The 18130-nt window shown below is 40.3% G+C and overlaps 2 protein-coding genes across 3 annotated transcripts; one reads left to right on the forward strand and one right to left on the reverse strand.

Annotated features, from left to right (window-relative positions):
* Positions 1–2264: 2264 nt before the first annotated feature.
* On the reverse strand, positions 2265–17259 carry pex1 (peroxisomal biogenesis factor 1). 2 transcript variants are annotated; one of them, XM_079654027.1, is made up of 28 exons: positions 17132–17259; positions 16801–16959; positions 16364–16468; positions 16105–16256; positions 15808–15912; positions 12454–12600; positions 12225–12308; positions 11939–12053; positions 11079–11746; positions 10853–10972; positions 10582–10702; positions 10316–10422; positions 10094–10173; positions 9855–9987; positions 9634–9730; positions 9382–9552; positions 9104–9258; positions 8431–8617; positions 8107–8273; positions 6980–7114; positions 6633–6697; positions 6355–6497; positions 5523–5626; positions 5175–5351; positions 4525–4755; positions 4016–4195; positions 3277–3407; positions 2265–2660 (listed from the first exon to the last, which is right to left on the reverse strand). In XM_079654027.1, the coding sequence occupies exons 1-28, from the start codon at positions 17196–17198 to the stop codon at positions 2576–2578; spliced, it is 4191 nt and encodes a 1396-aa protein (XP_079510153.1). In that variant the 5' UTR covers positions 17199–17259; the 3' UTR covers positions 2265–2575. The 2 variants fall into 2 exon arrangements, with proteins under 2 accessions (XP_079510153.1, XP_079510152.1); XM_079654026.1 differs by lacking the exons at positions 15808–15912; positions 16105–16256; positions 16364–16468; positions 16801–16959; positions 17132–17259 and adding an exon at positions 13532–13751.
* On the forward strand, positions 13855–15645 carry rbm48 (RNA binding motif protein 48). Its single transcript, XM_079654028.1, has 5 exons — positions 13855–14024; positions 14140–14330; positions 14413–14558; positions 14760–15322; positions 15421–15645. The coding sequence occupies exons 1-5, from the start codon at positions 13896–13898 to the stop codon at positions 15481–15483; spliced, it is 1092 nt and encodes a 363-aa protein (XP_079510154.1). The 5' UTR covers positions 13855–13895; the 3' UTR covers positions 15484–15645.
* Positions 17260–18130: the final 871 nt, after the last annotated feature.

The raw sequence follows: 18130 nt of genomic DNA on the forward strand, positions 1-18130 counted from the left end.
AGTGACCAGATGGGTTTAAGACTCTCGAGCTGACCCTGCTGTCTGAGGGGAGGGGGCACAGTTTCCCCTAAAGCAGGGGTGTCCAAACTACGGCCCGGGTGCTAAATGCGGCCCGTGGGACATTTTGAATTCAAAATTCAAAAAGTATAATGGAATACGGCCCACAAATGAAACTTGAGCTTTTCTTGTATTGTACTTATTAAATATATCTTTAAACATCCTCCTGAGACCCACCCATTCATTTTTTTCCTCTGTGGAGGACATTTGGTTTTGGTCCATAACTATGAGGTTATACATGCCACAGCATTAAGTCCAATTGTATTCCACAGAGGACATCCTGGGCATTTTTTAGACATGTGACATATGTGGGGGTGTGGCTTTGAAAAAGATAATTTCATTGTATTTCAAAATGGCGTCCATCAACACAAGCACTATTTATAGAAAGGGAAATGGTAAGTTTGTAATTTTGTAATTACCAGTGTTGTGAGGTCAATATATTTAATTAATTATTGTAAGGGAACATCTTAGGAGTTAGTGTAGTGAGTTTCAGAGCAGTGTAATCATTATTTGACCTAAAACTAAATGTTTTTATGAATGGGGATTTGCTAACTTTTTATTTCCCACATTTTACACAAATGGAATCCACTCTGGGCCAAAACTAACACTTAGGTTTCTGTAGTGTTCATGGCAGACGGATGCAGTGGGAAAACAAACATCAAGTGCCTCAAGTGTCAGATGTATCTCTGCATTTCAAAAAAGGATGGAGTACTACAAATGAGCGCTCAGTATTTGTTGGATTGAGTTGTTGTGCTCCTAATGTTGTTAATGTACTTGTATGTTAATGTTGTTTGTATACTATGCTTCGCATAACTAACACCTGATGTCCTCTACATGAGGACACACAATAAAACAAAACTAAAAATATATATTTTTAGTTTTTGTTAGACATTATGTTGATACCACCCTAAAGACTTGTGTGATCTAAAAAAAAAAAGAAGGACATTTGAAACCTTTTTCTTTCTGGATCTCAGGAGGATATTACACAGTAGTATTCATGTATTAATAAGCGCAATTTACAATAAATTCAGTCAATTACATTTGAAAATATGTTCTAACAAATCTAAGTCGATAAAAAAAGCCCAATAACTTATACATAACAAACTTGAAATATATTCTTCCTATTTCCTCTTATGATAATCAATCTGGGGCTCCTGTTGTAAGGGATGAGCTGCTAACAAATTAAATGAAACTCTCTGGAGAGCTGGGATGTAGGCAGTTTATTTTTCTTAAAGCAGATTCAAGTATCAAGCATCATTTACCAACTTTTGATGGATTTTGCAAACTAACTTAACTTATGAGGCAATGTACCTCACCACTAGTGAGCGGCCCGGCCCTACGAATATTTTTCTGTATGTGGCCCTCGGTGAAAAAAGTTTGGACACCACTGCCCTAAAGTAATCAATAAGGAATAACATAATCAGTCATTTTAGACTGTTCAAATCCAACTCAAGCTTTTTTTCTTCCTGTTAGCAGACCCACCGCAGAGACCCACGAGACAGAAATGCTTCCTATCAAAGTCTCAGATGCCACTTTTATTTATTTTTCCTTTTGTTTGTGTATTTTGAAAGAGTTTCCTGGAGTGACAGTTTTGCCCTCGTCTCATCACAGGTGTGTGAGGTGAAAGTGACAGATCGATGAAGGAGGAGAGAGGAAAGTTTCCAATTGGGCCGTTGTTTTTTCATGTGGCATTGTGGGGGATTGACACAAGACTCAGCGATCCAAATGCAGCCCTGTGTGTCTATATTTACCTCTGCAAAGCTGCCAGTTCCAGTGTGGAGGATGGCAGCAGGCAAAGCGCTTCAATAGGGAAATATTGTTAAGATGGCTTCGCTGCAACAGCCAGGGAACAGTCTGAAGACTACTGTTGCACTCAGACAGTTTTCTGACTTACTATACTATGACATCTTTTACAACATACTATGACTTTCTGATATTTTTTACAACATACTATACAATGACATTTTGCACGACATGCAATGCTATGACTTTTTTATGATATTTTAATGACATATTATGCTATGAAGTATTTTATGATATTTTTGAAAACTAAAAAAAGATTTTGGACATTTTGTTTGACACTTTTTAAGATATTTTTAACGGCATACTATACTATGTATATATTAGTTACGATAACTACAACCTGAGCAGCACACTGAGTGAAAACACCTGTGTGGGTGTGCAGAAAGAAGAAATACATCCAGTGCTTTTAAGCAAAAAATTATGAATTTAATTCACAATCAGGGTTTAATTAAGTTATGTAGGCAAGAATTTTATAACAAAAATTACATAATTTATCATCTGGATTTATACATATGTACAGTCAATTACATTGTAAGTAGATACATATCTCTCTAAAATCAAGTCAGTAGGACATTACACAAACATTTAAGATGTCTTCATCCATCTGGAACTGTTAAACACTGATTGTTAGAATGTTTAAATAAAAATTACATCACTTTTTTCATTAACTAACACAAAAATAACTACATTAGGTTGATTGAGTTGGCATGTTTGATCAAGCTAAAGTCACACGTTGTCCAGGTTTGAATGTGACTGATTGTGCAGACTTTCCTTCTCCTACACCCCCAAAGGCTTCATACCTATAGAGAAGAAGAAGAAATTAATTAAAAGTGTGTATTTACGAAAGGTTTACTATGTTTAAAACAGGTACTATAAAATACCAGAGACCGGATTTGATAGACTGATCCAACACTACAAAGGATTTACAATATCTGTCTTGTTTTTTGTTCCACAAGATATTTATGATTTACTTGACACGCGAGTCAGCAGCTTTATATAGTTAGTCATGCCATTTCTCTGCTCAGCTATAATTCTAGTGAACTCACAAAATGCAAAACAAAGTAATTTGACATGATAAAAATGCTGAATACCATTAGAGAGACTATAATAATGATTCATATTACTCTATTGCTGCCATTTGGAAACAGCTTGGAAACACCAATTTTTCAAAAGCTTTTCATTTCCTCCTGTAGTGGAGACTATAAATTGCTCATTACATGCCTGATAAATTCAACAGGCAATTGAACCATTAAAAGCTAACTTTCTTTTCAGAATAAATGGACAGCTGTGATACGATTTCTTTACTTCCTGCTGTGCGAACAGTTTGTGTTGCCGGGGTATCATATATCAATATTAGCGTAATTGATATTGCTGTGAGTGTTGCAGTGCAGTTCTATTTGGTGTCTTCTTACTCACAGTTTAGCGTATCTGTTCCAGTCGGCCGTGCTGAGCGACGCCGCGGTCGCAGTCAGGGCGGAGGTCAGATGGAGCCGACAGAGCAGCAGGCCGGGCCGGCTGGAGGCTGACGGCCCCCGAACACTGTCCTCCTGCACAGAGAACAACACGTATCATTCACACAGGGGTTTTAATAAGGAATCTTTAAAAAGTAGTTTGTACAATGGCAATGAGTTAATCAGTAAAGCATAAACTAGTTTTAATAAATAAACATTAAAATATAATGTAATTGAGTCTGCCTTATTAAACAGATAATGATGGATGAAAATGAAAAAAGGTCATAGAAATGTCAGGAAAGTATGCAATAGAAATTCAGACTATAGTATACCATTACAAAAAATCATAAAAAAGTAATAGTTTATATTATGCCAAAATACATCTTTAGAGAATGGTTTAAACAAAGATTTTTAAAGAAATAGTGCGCCATAAAAAGCATTTAAAAAGTCTTGCAAGAGTAACCCATTAAAATTAGAAATTTTTTTACAAAATGTCAGTGTAGTACAGTCTGTCATGAAAATGTTAACAGAAAAGTAATAGTATACTAACCCAAAGAGGTTATTGAAGTCAGTTGAGACTTTAATGCTTTTATTGTCGCTAAGTCGATGTATTTACATAAGACCCAGCGGACACCTTGTCCAGTGGACAACGTCCAAAAAACAACAGCATTTAGATATTTTTGTTTTCTATTGTGGTCACTTACGTTGGCGCTCCTGTAGTTGTTCTTGATGTTCTGAACGTCTTGCTGCAGGCGCTCTAACTGCTCGGGGCCGAGCTCTTCGTACCCGCTCTGCAGGGAGGACATGAAGGCGGGGGGGAGGGGGCCGCCCTGGTCCCGACACGATGCCCGGGTTGAGTTTGGTCCAGAGACGCACTGGGAGTTCTGTGGAGGGAGGCAGGAGAGAAAAAAAGCTTGTTGATCATAAATGTAAAATGACAAGTGGTGGTTCTGGGTGGAGATATGTGTAGTTCATCTAACAGCTGAATAAAAAGATAATCAACATATTTCCCAAAAACTATTCCTTTAAACTAGTTTGCCAAAGGACATGGCATCTTAGCTTGGTCTGCTAAATGGGTCCCACAATAAAACCCACATTAAATAATGTGTATATTTGTGTAATCATATTGTATGTGTATGTTTTGATTGTTGTTGAGCAATGTGCCGGTTAACTCTCTAATGCCTAAATGAGGATTAAAAAAGAAAGGTCTCACCAGTCCTAAAATGGGTGAACTCCCGACATCTGACTCGTAGGAGCTTCCAAAGTAAATTCTCCAAACGTTTCCACGATGTTCTTCAGCTCGAAGCTCACTGGGCTCCAGCAGGACCATGGACTGGTCCAGGCCCGGATCCCCCTCCCCCACCGAGTCATCTGAGCCGCTGCTGTTGTTCGGGAACATCATGGAGGACAGGCTCATGTCGCTGTCGGAGCCACAGGTCAGATCCTGATCCCCCAGAAGGGAGGGACAACGTTTAGATACAAAAGTGTGCAAGTACAGTAAAGTATCTTCACTGTGTTATTGTTATTAAGGATCACTTAGATGTCAGCTCATTCTGCCTCTGCTAGCACTTGGGTTTTAAAACATCCAATCATGTCGTTGTCAACATGAATTGGGATTTGAATTGTGTTTTGAACGGATGTTTTAATAACAAGAAGAGTCGCTCACACAAGCTAAGATGCATACAAAACTCATTTAACGAGCCATAAGGGACAGAGAACCTGAGCTTGGCTGCTTTCGACGTTAACCGTAAATAGTAAAAAAAGAAAAATGGACTGGCCAAAAGTTCCCAGCCTTCCTGCTCTGTAAGCCCAAAGACAACCCCAAGAGGAGCTCCTCAGTGACTTGTGTTGAGGTAGACCTACATGCGGTGTGCTGGAGCCCATGCTGCTGTGGACGGCCTCCAGCTGGGCGTTGTAGAGCAGGGCCTTCAGGTCGGCCCCGGTGAACTGCTCCGTGGCTGTGGCCAGTTGATCCAGGTCCACGTCAGCAGCCAGAGCCACACCGGAGCTCAGAGCCCTCAGGATCTCCACACGATCCTCCTGGAAATACAACCGTTGATTTACTACCATGAACGTAATCACTGAACATTGGTTGTGTTTGATTTAAAGAATTCTGCAGACACATATATCTTAATAAGAGTATAAAGTGTGGTGTCATCGAAAGGTCTTTTCATATGATGATTAGGAGGGGTGGATTTTAAAGCAACAGACCAGGTCAGGAGGCGGGCAGTAGAGGGACTTGTCGAGTCGTCCAGGTCTCAGCAGAGCTGGGTCGATCAGGTCTGGACGGCTGGTGGCTGCAAGCACGTAAACACCTGCAAATAAAAACATGAAGAGTTCTTATTTATTGTGGAAAACACTTTTACACTTCATTTTCTTCCTTCCCTTTATTTTATTTCTGTCGTTTTAAAAAAGGTTTCCATGCAAGGACTTTCACACAACACTAAGCTTTCACATAGAACAATAGTGTCAAAAACCATGTCATCAAAACAGACAAAGAGGCAATATAAGTCAATCAAATAGCCTATTTTTAATGTTACTAAGACCCAGTGTCCATCACCTCCATGGTTTTATTTAATAAAAGCTGAGGCTGCTTGTTCCTCTGGCATTAAATGAATAATCTATAGCAACTTGGTTTATATAGTCTCCAATTCATCATAATAATGGCATATTATTTTCTTGCCAAGTGTAGAAAGTCAGAACAGACTCTATTCTCATGTCGGTTTGATAAATATGAAGCTGGAGCCAGGAGACGGTTAGCTTAGCGTAGCACAAAGACTGGAAACAGGATAGCCTGGCTCTGTCTGGAGGCAACACAATCCGCCTGTCAGCTACTTAAAAGCTCAATAATGACTTGTGGACCGGGATGATTGGTATTGATCTTCCCCTCTTACTCTCAACAAGACGGCAAATAAGCAAAAATCTCAAGCCTGCATTACTGATTAGTAAAAGATGACAATAGAATATGTTGGCAAACCTTAGCTCTACACCAGAGCTCATGCAACACTATGCAGTATACTGTCATGGTGTTTCTATGACCTACCCTGCAGCCCCTCCACCCCGTCCAGCTGGGTGAGGAGCTGGTTCACCACCCGGTCCGTTACTCCTGTGCTGTCGTGGCCCCTCCTGGGGGCCAGAGAGTCAAACTCATCGAAGAACAGAATGCACGGCTTGGCAGCTTGAGCCCTGGATCAATCAGAGGGATCTCCGTTAATTACTGTTACTGGAGATTACAATTACCTTTCATATTTAATGCTATTCATTCAAACTGGCAACTATAAAGGTCTGCTGCAGGAATAGAGAGACGGTGTGTTGACTAACCTCTGGAAGACATCGCGGACTCCCTGCTCACTCGCTCCAATGTACTTACTCAGAAGCTCAGGGCCCTGGAGAGAGAGAATTATTCTGCATCACTGAAGATATAGTTTGCTCTGGTTAAGAGAGACCGTCAGAATGGATGTGAGATTTTATGGACGTAAGATTCTGAAGTGTTTTCTTTTGTATTATCATATATATCTTTGATTCAATAGCAGTCTGCTTTTGTTTGACGTGCTTTGCTGATTGTTGTGTGTTAGTTGGTGGATTGTTGCCATGTAAATAACAAAAACCAATACATAGTTATATTTTATTTTGATCATTTCTACTTTCATAGCCAAATCCCAGCTTACCTTGATGCTGATGAAGTTCATGCCACTGTCTTTGGCCACGGCCCTGGCCAGCAGCGTCTTCCCTGTACCAGGAGCTCCATACAGTAATATTCCTGAGCGATGGCGGATGGGGAGATTGGAGAACAGGACTGGATACTGCAAGACACCAAAGAACCACAATCAAATATCAAGAATTACACCTGATGATTTCATTGATGTTCATCTGTTCAAAGAAATATGCTTACACCCAGCATATTTTCATTTAAAGAAAGGTAATGGAAACTTAGACACTGGATGATGGCTATTTTTACTTGAAGTTAAATCCCTACTGTATTATTAATCTCATTTCATTTGAATCAGCAGGAAGCTTAATTTGGTCTACTGTATGTAGTGATGTGAATAACACTCCACAAAACTGTCTATATAAAACGTTGAGGTATCTACTGTATGAAGTGCACTTTCTTCTCAAAAGACAGTAAGTCTACAGTGGGTACATATTACTATTCCTGCTCCTGCCCTGAAGGCATCACTTTCAGGACCTGCTCTTGGGTCGGTTTGGGGGGGAAATAGAGAGATTGAAGTCTATGAAATTTGCAAGAAACAATTCAATGATAGAAACTGATCAAATCAAACCGCCAGTCACCAGAAAATCCTAGTGTGTTTTCTAATAACTGTACTATTGTGGGAAAACAAAAATCAAATCATAAAATCCTTGTTTTGTTGGAACTCGAAAACTTTTCTCCTTTATCACCGCTTTCTATCATACATCTTATAAACAAGGTTTACACATTTATTGGTCTGGATGAAACAGCATCCTACATTATTTTGAAGGCAAATGGAATAAGATTTGGAAGTGATTCAATTCCTCGTGATTTGACTTTAATTAAAATAATATCTGTTTAAACTAAATCAATTGGTTTGCATTTATCATCTTAACTGCTATTACTCCCACTTGTGTCGTGACTTTTAAGATCTTATCTTGACAACGATCAATGGCAATTATGGTGCCGAAATTACAATTGTTGGTAAATGCATTGTCATCAAATCCACTATTATTATTTATGACTTCTGTTCCTCCTGTGTGGCACAGTGGTGGATCCATCTGACTGAAAACCCTCCTGGTTATGATACGTCACAAGGACACTCACCTTAGCAGGGAGCATTATGGTGTCCATCAGCTGCCGTCGCACCTCCCTCAGCCCCCCCACCCTCTCCAGTCCCACTCCACTCGGGGTGTGGAGGTCTGCCCCCCACAGCGAGGGAGGAGTGAACCCCTTCAGAGCCTGCACAAAGTCCCTCCACAACAAACTCACACCTGAGAGATACAGAGCACAAACAAATAGTGCCAAGGTGGAACAATAAACTAGCATTAGCATGATTACAGATATGAGGAGGCACACTTAAAGAACACATGGAAATCATCCTTACATCAATAACATGGGAAACATTTTGAATTCTAGAATATTTGGTACCCTGGTCACTGTGTCCTCTTTGCACTGTGTTGGCATGGACAGCCCGCTGCAACAGTAGCTCAAGGTCTTGGGGTGTGTATCCCTCCGTCTCCTTGGCAACAGCTGCCAGGTCTAGAGTCTGTAAGGTCTCCTCAAACAGGCAGCTTTTTCCGAGTATCAGATGGCGCAGGATTTCCGCCCTTTGAGCCTACGAAACATTAGCAAACAGGTTGATGTTGGTTTTTAACTTCAGCAATGTTTAAATGCCTGTGTGTGTGTTTCAGGCAGCAGCTGTTAAGCAAATATGTCAAAGCTTGAATACATTAAGTGAACTTTACTGAACTTACTCTGAATTGCATTTCATTTACACCCTTATTCTCCTTTGTAATGTGTCTGTGATTATTATATCTTACCTGTTTATACGTTTTGTTTTTATGGCATTTGCTTGTTGTTGTGATCTTTTTAGCTTGGTATGTTTCTGTGTATGAAATGAACTCTCTCCACTTCTAGATGCGTTAATAATACATATTTTAAATTCTTGCCGTTTAGGGTCTGGAACCCTATTGAAAAGCTTTGGATAGCTTATTGTGGTGTCAGATTTCACATATCTGAATTATGCGATTAAATGATTATAGTAGTCTTTTTAAACTGTTTGTGGATACATTAATTGAATTTAATTGGATTGTGTGTTGACCTGGTCCGGTGGCTGGATGTGTGCAAAGCCCTGGATGAAGTGGGACCCCTGCACCTCGGTGATGGAGGGGTGGAGGGAATGCTCACTCTGGCTGGTGATGATCAGACACACCAGGCTGGAGTGAAGCAGCACCTCGTCCACCACATCCTGCAGACCTGCAGACACACACAGACAACAGGAGACAGCAGCAAGGCCTGTGATGAGCATCAATCCTTCCTGTGAACTAGGGCTGTCATGATTTCAAATGACAAAAGCTAAATATATATTTGTTGGTTTACTCTGTGCTATATGCTGTTGCAGCAGCGCCTCAGGACCGTGCTCATGCTCTGGTGATGTTGGCGCCCCAGTCACGTGGTCCAGGTCGTCAAGAAGAACGACTGAAGGCTGCCTCCACTCCGCCTGCTCAAAAATATCCTGCAGCATCTGTCTTACTGTTTCTGACCTTTTGCCTGAAAAGGAAATAAAGGAAATATCCACTAAACTAATATGACTTGTATTTAATACAGATACCTGTATGGAGTTTGTTTTACCTTGTAGTTTCTTGCAGTCCACCAGCTCCACATGTGCATCCAGTTCTTCTCTAGCTCTTCTACAGAGGGCTCGGGAAAGAGTGCTTTTTCCACTTCCCTGTGAGGTTACATTTGAACACAGTGTACGTCAGGCAGTATACATAAACATTTTGATTGTAGGTATTTAAATGTACTCTTAATATCTTAGCTGTGAGCAGTATTATGGTTTTGTAAAGAGATACCTTAGCACCAGTGATGAGAAGAGCTCCTCCCTGGAGACCCTGCCCAGTGCTACCAAGCTCTCTTGAGAGGGGACTACCCAGAAGGCTGTGGGAGATGAAGTCAAATCCAGTCGTACTGAGCTCATGGATCCCACTGGGGTTAGATGAAGAGAGAGAAGAGAGAGATGGAGAGAGAAATTGATGCTTCAAGAGATCCTTGTTTTAATCCCACACACACTCACAAATATATACAGTCTTACCCAAGACTACTGAGGGAGGGAAGCTCTGGATTGGGTGATTCGGCTACAGATATCACAGCTGGCCATGTGACTCTGTCTACCTGTAGGCGACACGTTATTTGACCATTTTGAAACGATAGAAGCATCAAATCATAGAACGAATTCAAAGAACAAACTGCCTACAGCAATCTGTTTTAATGATAGCATATTCATGTGTAATTTACATGAGCTGTGTGCTTGTACCTGAATGTTTTCCTTCTTGACAACAGGGGTTGCGAGTAAGAACAGCTGGTCTGGAGGGTCACTGTCTGGTTCTGGTTTCAGTACAGTTAAAGCAAACTCTAACTTAGCTATAAAAAAGGAAAAGAAGATGGGAGATCAATTGTGTTTGATTGCAGTTTAAAGTGCTGCCATTTAATGTGATTTATGGTATCTTAGATTAGTATTTTTATCAAGTGCCATCTGTGTATGTGTACAATAACTTAAAAGAAGGAGTGCATTCGAATTACCATCGGTTCCATGTAGGAGGATGGTGCCAGACCGAGCAGTCAGACAGGCTAAAGGCTCGTGACTCTGAGTGTGCAGCCAGCCAAGGAAAGCTGTCTTGATCTCCTCATCGTCTTCCTCAGGCTGAGAAGTACATTTCAAAAGGTCACATGGACATAGCGAAAGAGAGAGGTTTAATCTAACGCCTAGTTGACAATGTACTAATGTGAGGAGTTATAAATTAATTATACATGAATACCACACTGTGACCATATTGGCTCTTCAAGCACTCACCAGGGGTATTAACGGCTGTAAGCGAATAGAGGAAGCCACTTTGATAGCTGATTTCACCGGTTTAATTCTCACTGTTGAATGTGGGATGATATTCAACCTGACGGCAAGGGGCTGAGGGATCTGACAACCACAATTATTGTTAGAGACATGACAGCATATAAAGAAGAAGATGACTGACAGTAAAAGTGATATAGTTAACCCTAAATTAGATGAACAGCGTACTCACCCATACTCTTCCACTATGGATCTCTCTCTGACTGTGACTTGTTTGCTTCTCAGTATCATGGCAGACCACCCTGACCACTATGGCTTCTTCTTCATTGAATTCCTTTGCTTCTGTCACTTTAGTAACTCCTGCGTTCTTCTTTTTCTCCATGGCCTGCTTGGCTCTGTCCCTTGATTCTTTAGGGGAGAGAACTTTTGAGAGCAGGCCATAAGTCACTGATGACTGACCTCCGGTTGGCACAGCATTTGACCCGTGGCTCCGAGGAAAAAAATGAACAACGGCTGTTGCAACCTGGCTTATAGTGCAAAGAGAGTCTGGCGGTACACCACACACTCTGCAGATAGAGTCGGGAAAGAGGGCAGGCACATCAGGTACAGGTGGCAGCTCCTTAACTGGGTCGTAAGTTCCCTTACTCATGAAGCGTAGCAGGCTCTTCAGGTCAGCTATGCCGCCCCACTGGTGGCTTTGAAGGACAGGGGAGGTAGTTTCTAATGATGGTCCAGAAGGGGAGGAATGATCCATATTTTGCTGTCCGGGAAAATGCTGCTTGTCGTCCTGTCTCATTGGAGAGCCATTGAGGTTGCCAATCCCAGCGCGGATTTTAGGAGAGACAATTAGTTCTGTGAACTGCTCCAAGCGACCATATGGCACAGATGGCGAAAGCGATGCTGCAAAGAGTTAAGAACAGAACATACTGTGTTTATGAATACTGTCCTCACAGAACATTCACAAATATGGTTTTCAATCAAAGCGCTTCTCTGGTTTTTTTCTCCCCATGAAATGCTCAGATTGGCAGAAGACAAAGCCGATTCAAATACTATTTTCTACCAACAAAGGATAATTATCGGATTAACTCTGACCTATTTGGATGTAGATGGCTGTGTGGCTGTCCACCCACACAGGAAACACGGCATCTCGGAAAACAACTCTGATCTGATCCAACAGATGCTGCTCCAGTGCTGCACTGTGGAGCTCCTGGGGGTGTCAATCACAGCAAACAGAGAATAAAACAGTTTGATGTGAATTTGGGTCACAAGTACATCCCTTGTGTATTCGTTGGTAGTGGGAAGATTGTCAGAAGATACATTTGCATTGTATTTTTCACCAAGAATTGGGTAACTAATGTTATTAATTAAACTCACTCACCAAGATCTCCCAGTCATCAAATGACAGAGGCTCCACAAACACTTGATGCACAGATGAAACCTGGTGACATGGTCTCAGGAAGCCCTGAGAGAAACCACACAACAGTCGGTCAATACAAACACATACTCAGCCATACAGCAACTGACACTTCCTTTAAACTGTCAAAAGGCTGCCAGCATGTGTCATGTCAATCATAGAATATTCTGTGTGAAACAGAGCACAGCTGTACCTGCTCTCCATCCTTCAGGCCAAGTTTTTCTCCCAGTTGTCGACACAGCTCCACTTTATGGCTGTTCAGGCTGGAGGAGAATCTGTTTTGAGTCCAGCTGAGAAATACTGGGGATCCATGGCCCCAAGACAACTCCAAAGCCTGGTTCTGAACACAAACGCAGAGAGTTGATTGGACATGTTTGATTGCATGGAACACTACATCGGAATAATGGCAATGCACATCATTTCTGCAGCATAATCGTCATTATTTTCCTTTTTTGTTTATTTAAGACATTTTACAGCCTCAAGGATGGAGCATTCTCAAGTTGTATTCCTAACTGAAGAAGAGGAGGGTCAAACCAATTATTCTCAACACCAACCTTACCTTGAATCACACAGAAAAATCTGAAATGTGTTATTTTTCATGTGGATTTATAATGTTGCAAATTGGCCACAGTGAAACAGGATGTAGACAAATGCACTGGCAGTCTCCGGTTTCATTTAAAATATTAAGTTTTGTCCCCACCAAGTGAGACTTAAAGGGAACTACTACTAAAATGGTAAAACCAACATGGAATAGTGACGAATACTTTATACATAAAGACAATGTTTCATCTATGCTTATGTATCGCTATTGGATGCATTGTCATTAAACCTAATGAGAAACCACATGGAGTCTCATTGCTTCTGCTGACATTCAACTCTTTCTTCTTCGTTCCTTATGTTGAAGCCAGGATACATTACATTACATGTTACTTGTTAAACGCTTTTATCCAAAGCGAATTACATATAGGTAACTTTATAGCCAACCCTAGGTAAGTCTCTCAGGAATTGTTTTTGCAGAGGATGAGCAAGTTGACATGATGGGGCTGGCCTTGAGTCATTTGGTAATGTAAACATTTGGAGGCAACTTTGACAGCAAAACAAATCATGTACAATGATCATGAAGAAAACCAACATACTTCTACAAACGCATGAAACCCTATTTTTAAAACAGACATATATTTCTTGCTTTAAAAATGTGTCACAAATCTAAACTTCCATAATGATTATTATAGTTGACACTGACAGTGGGATAGCTGGCTAAGCTAACTTACCTCGTTCAAGGAAAGATGCGATATTAACTTCGAAGAGATATGAAGAAAGCAGTTTTTTGTGTTGCTAAATACAACAGTTACGGGTTGAATGCCCTGATTAGTAAACATTATTTTCACATAGCCTGTCTAACGTTAGCTCTGCAAATCCACGACAGTTTACTTTGCTAGCGTTAAATGTGCAACAAACTCACAGCCGATCGATGTGCTCTGTGTGTTCCGAAGCTAGACCAAAGCAGCTGAAATCAATCTGAATCACGTTTCAAAATAAGATATTACACATGGAAACGCAATCGATGCATGCGTATTCGAAAAGCAATGAACTCTTATTTTGAAGGGCGCCAACCGGAAAGTTATCTCTAGAAACATGGCGGCGCCTCGTAATAACAATTCAAGTTGTTGGGGCGTCCCAGATGTCTATAAACACCATGAACAGAAGAAAATATGCATTTCTCGACCTAAATATAGAGATGGGAGGAGAGACAGAGCTGTTAAGGTAAGAATATGCTAAATATAAGTAAGAAAAGTGGGTCAGAGCTACGTATAATAATAAGTGTGTGGCCAATACATTATAGAGCATGTGTAATCCTATTTGTTTTATGCATCATCAGGTATACACCATCAATTTAGAGTCCAATTACCTGATGATCCAAGGGGTCCCAGCCATAGGAGTGATGACAGAGCTGATCCAGCTGTGCGCTCTGTACGGGGCTGTGGAGGAGTACAGGCCCTTGGACGAGTACCCTGCTGAGGAGTTCACAGAGGTCTACCTGGTCAAGTTCCAGAAACTCACCAGCGCCAGGTACAGGGTGTAACACACAACATTGTTCATAATGCTGGATCAGTTCAAAAGACTTGCTGAATAAATTAACTTTGGGTTTCAGAGCAGCAAAACGACGCATGGATGAGAAGAGCTTTTACGGTGGTCTGCTGCATGTGTGCTACGTCCCAGAGTATGAGGCTGTGGAAGACACCAGGCTAAAGCTGCAGGACAGGAGGAGATATGTAATCAGGGCCGTTCGGAATAAAGGTACACTTTTCATAAAATACAGACTTATTATTTTAGAGTAAAACAATATGTATGTACTTATAAATATGTACTATATTGTATATTCATCTACCATGACTTACTGAATGAAATAAGCCAGATTTTTCATATGATACAGAGGTTTCATTTGATCTTTGTAGTTGTAAAGACTGATTCTATGTTTTGTTTTTGTTTTTTTCTAAGCAAGAGAAAAAGAACAGAAGGAGGCCGTAAACGAGAAACCCACTTCATCAGAAAAGGCCACCACATCAGAGACGGTCATTGCCAGACATGAGAAAACCGTTGTTCCTGATAATACAGGGAATACTTCAAACATCTGCCATTATTCAGGCTTTCCTCTACTGCCTTTTCCTCCCCAGGAATATCATTACTACAGGCATGGAAATCCACAATGGACTATACCGACAGAAGACAAAATGGGGACATTACATAATGCCATCATTGACACAAAACGCCTGAAACCTCAGAGTTCAAGCTCCTGCCAAGCATCTTTAGACAAAGACAGAAGCGCTGAACAAAGACTGACCTTAAATCAGGCTCCTGCAGCAGTCCGATTTGTCCCCAGGACCACACACTTGGAGAACAGGAAACGCAGAATGGAAGACGTGGCAGATCACTCACTGACTGATGTTACTATAAACAATGAGCCACTTATTGGGCCAAAGCTACCAGAACCTCCTAAACTGGACATGGAGGATGTGTCACTAAACACAACTGCAAACCTGATCAGGAACACATTAAAAAAGGTAACAAATCATAGCATCGTTTAATTTAAAAAAAAAAATTCACTGCAGATTTAATGCCTTTTTTATTTGAGTAATTTTGTTGCTGTAATCTTTCTCAGGTGGAATCAGTTCCTGACCTCAAACCAGTGGAGAAAAAGGTGAAACCACGTCGTCGGATTTGATTTAGAGAGCTGCCTTGATGCTGAAATGTATGCAGAAATTACTGCTTTGGAAAATCACCATTCAAACATTTTCTCTTGGCAGCTTATTTTTATTTTCACATGTTGTACCACTCTGCAAAATCTATTTACGTTTTTATTAAAGACTAAATATCTGAAAATGCACATGAATGCTATTGCTCTTCATTCTTCAAGTTGTTCCTGAAACACATGATGCTCAAATGACTCAATACTCTGAAAACAGAAAAAGAAATGGATTAGATTAAGGATGTCTGTCATAAAAAGTCATAAGTTATTATAGTTTTTCAGTCTTTGATTTAAACGTACCGTAGTGTCAGGGAGGCAGGTTCCAAAAGCCTCAAGTAATAGATTCTCCTCTCTTACTGACTTTTCAAAGTCAGTAAACGATAGTCTACCATCGTGGTCATAGTCCTACACATATAAACAACAATGTGCTTTTCTCAAGTTGTGTCCATGAATCAGTCAGGTATGTACACAACGGAATTTTTTTAGTTGCTTATTTCCCGCTGAAACACTCAAATCTGATGTTCAGGGGTTTGACGAGGTGGTGCAGAGAACATTATGAAGAAGTAAATAAAAAGTCAAACAGCATAATCGCCTCACCATTTTCTTAAGTGTGATCTCTACCAGATCTTTGATTCCTTCGTCAGGGTCCTCCTCTGTGGGCTGTCTAATGAGGCTGTTCTTCAGCATGTGGAACATCTCCTCTCTGGAGACATAGTTGTCGCCGTTCAAGTCATACACATGAAAGCAGTCTGCGCCGTGCAAAGAGGGAAAGAGTTATTACCTGGATAATAGTTTGTAGAATATGTTTTATATATTTGTTCACATGTAAAGACTAAAAGAAAGATTGAGAGCTTACATTTGATTTGTTCCTCCAAGGTCCCTCGAAGGAATACAGACAGTCCCTCAACCCATTCTTTCATACTAACAAAGCTGTCGTTGTCTTTGTCAAATGTCCTGAAAACTGGGGAACCGAAAAACTATTTCAGCAATTAAGATAAGATGTACTTTATTGATCCCAAATTTGGAAATGTTTTAATTGCAGCAGCAAAAAAACAAGACAAGGCATTGCACATAAGTAGAAATTAAAGAGTATACATTCAGAATACTATAAATGAAACATCTCAAAATATAATTAAAACAGTATTAAAAAGTAGAAAATATACAGTACACTGTGAAGATGAAAAATCTATAAACTCTGACAATATGACACTATCGTAGGTGCTTATGTATTGCTGCTGGTTATCCTAATATAAAATATCTGTCATTAAAATGCATCTGAAGTAGAGAGATCACCCCCATCCATGATCATGTCGTCGGTCATCCCGAAGATGTTGTGCAGGATGCTCCTGAACGTCCCTCTGTCCAGGCCGGGCACTGCTCTTCCAGAAACGGTCTGCTCCCCCAATAGCACATTGAACTCCCGGATGAGGAACTCCACTTCTGTTTTATTGACTGGGATCATAATCGCTCTCATCAATTAACTGTGTGAAGTTTTTTTTATAGTTTAATCGTAGCTGGTACGTCAAGTAAAAACCGCAAAACTTGTAGAATAGCTGAAGATTCACAAAGGACTATCGTAGCATGAGATATAACGTATTAAATTAAGTTTGAAGGGCATACTCACAGTGCTCCGCGTGCTTTGATATCGTTTCAGCCAGAGTTTGTATCACCTTTCTGTTCATAGCAGACATTTCGGACAGCTTTTAAGTGTGGACACCCGACAGCAACAACACTACTGCTCCAACAGCGGCGGTGTTTACTTTCTGTCGCCATGGCAACAGCGGAAAAAGGCTTTATTTTCGACACTGCCCGAATATTGAATATAAACTACTGCATCGAAAAATAAATTGCATTTTAATTCCCCTTTTTATTAATAATCGGTTACATCTTGCTTTTTCAGCTTCACAAACCAGGCACTTTTTAAAAGCAGTTTGGATTACACATTTCAATTCAGGTATTCCGATATTTGACAAATCCTAATTTAAGTAGGCTAATAAATAACACTCATTATGTAGAGCGGCCCACTTCAAAATAATATACATTATTTTATTGGATTATGTTTGTTGCATTAATGTATTCTTAATATTAATGTTTCTGGCTGGATTATATTTATAAGAATGCATCATTAAAATAAGGAAACAAATAAATACTTTTATACCACATACTACTGGGGAAGAATTAACCACCTGAAAAGTGTTATCTGTCCAAAGATTTTACACATAGAAAGATCATTTATTGCTTATAATAATCAATTTACAGAACAATTATATAGGCAATTTACAGCTTTTATTGTAACCCCATCATGAGCATAGGCGGAGTTTGACATTTGCGCTTGGGGGGGGCAAACCTTTTTTACTGACGTCAGTACACAGTCCCAACTATTGCGTGGGGTGCTACGGATACAGTAGCAATAAAGCCAGCGTCTGCACTGAGTATGACTTTTCCACATACCAACACAACTCGTCCCGTCATGCACGCCTCATGCCCGCCGTACACACACACTCATATGGGTCTCTTCCCCCCAACAACAGTGCATTACAACTGTAAATCATAACTGTGTACATCTTATACTTATTTGATGACTACTATATCCCTTGGTTACTTGAACGCGCTACAATATTAT

This window comes from Notothenia rossii, assembly GCF_949606895.1.
Source record: "Notothenia rossii genome assembly, chromosome: 10".
NCBI lineage: Eukaryota > Metazoa > Chordata > Actinopteri > Perciformes > Nototheniidae > Notothenia > Notothenia rossii.

Bases quoted from the DNA above. Each gene is read 5' to 3' on its own strand.
- pex1 (XM_079654027.1), bottom strand. From the start codon at position 17,198: ATGTCTGCTATGAACAGAAAGGTGATACAAACTCTGGCTGAAACGATA. The intron at 11,747-11,938 runs GTCAGAGTTAAT...AACTCTTTGCAG, and splicing joins AGCCATCTACATCCAAATAG to CATCGCTTTCGCCATCTGTG. The intron at 5,352-5,522 runs GTCTGTTGCTTT...TTGTATTTCCAG, and splicing joins ACTGCCCGCCTCCTGACCTG to GAGGATCGTGTGGAGATCCT.
- rbm48 (XM_079654028.1), top strand. From the start codon at position 13,896: ATGGCGGCGCCTCGTAATAACAATTCAAGTTGTTGGGGCGTCCCAGAT. The intron at 14,025-14,139 runs GTAAGAATATGC...ATGCATCATCAG, and splicing joins GGAGAGACAGAGCTGTTAAG to GTATACACCATCAATTTAGA. The intron at 14,331-14,412 runs GTACAGGGTGTA...TTTGGGTTTCAG, and splicing joins CAGAAACTCACCAGCGCCAG to AGCAGCAAAACGACGCATGG.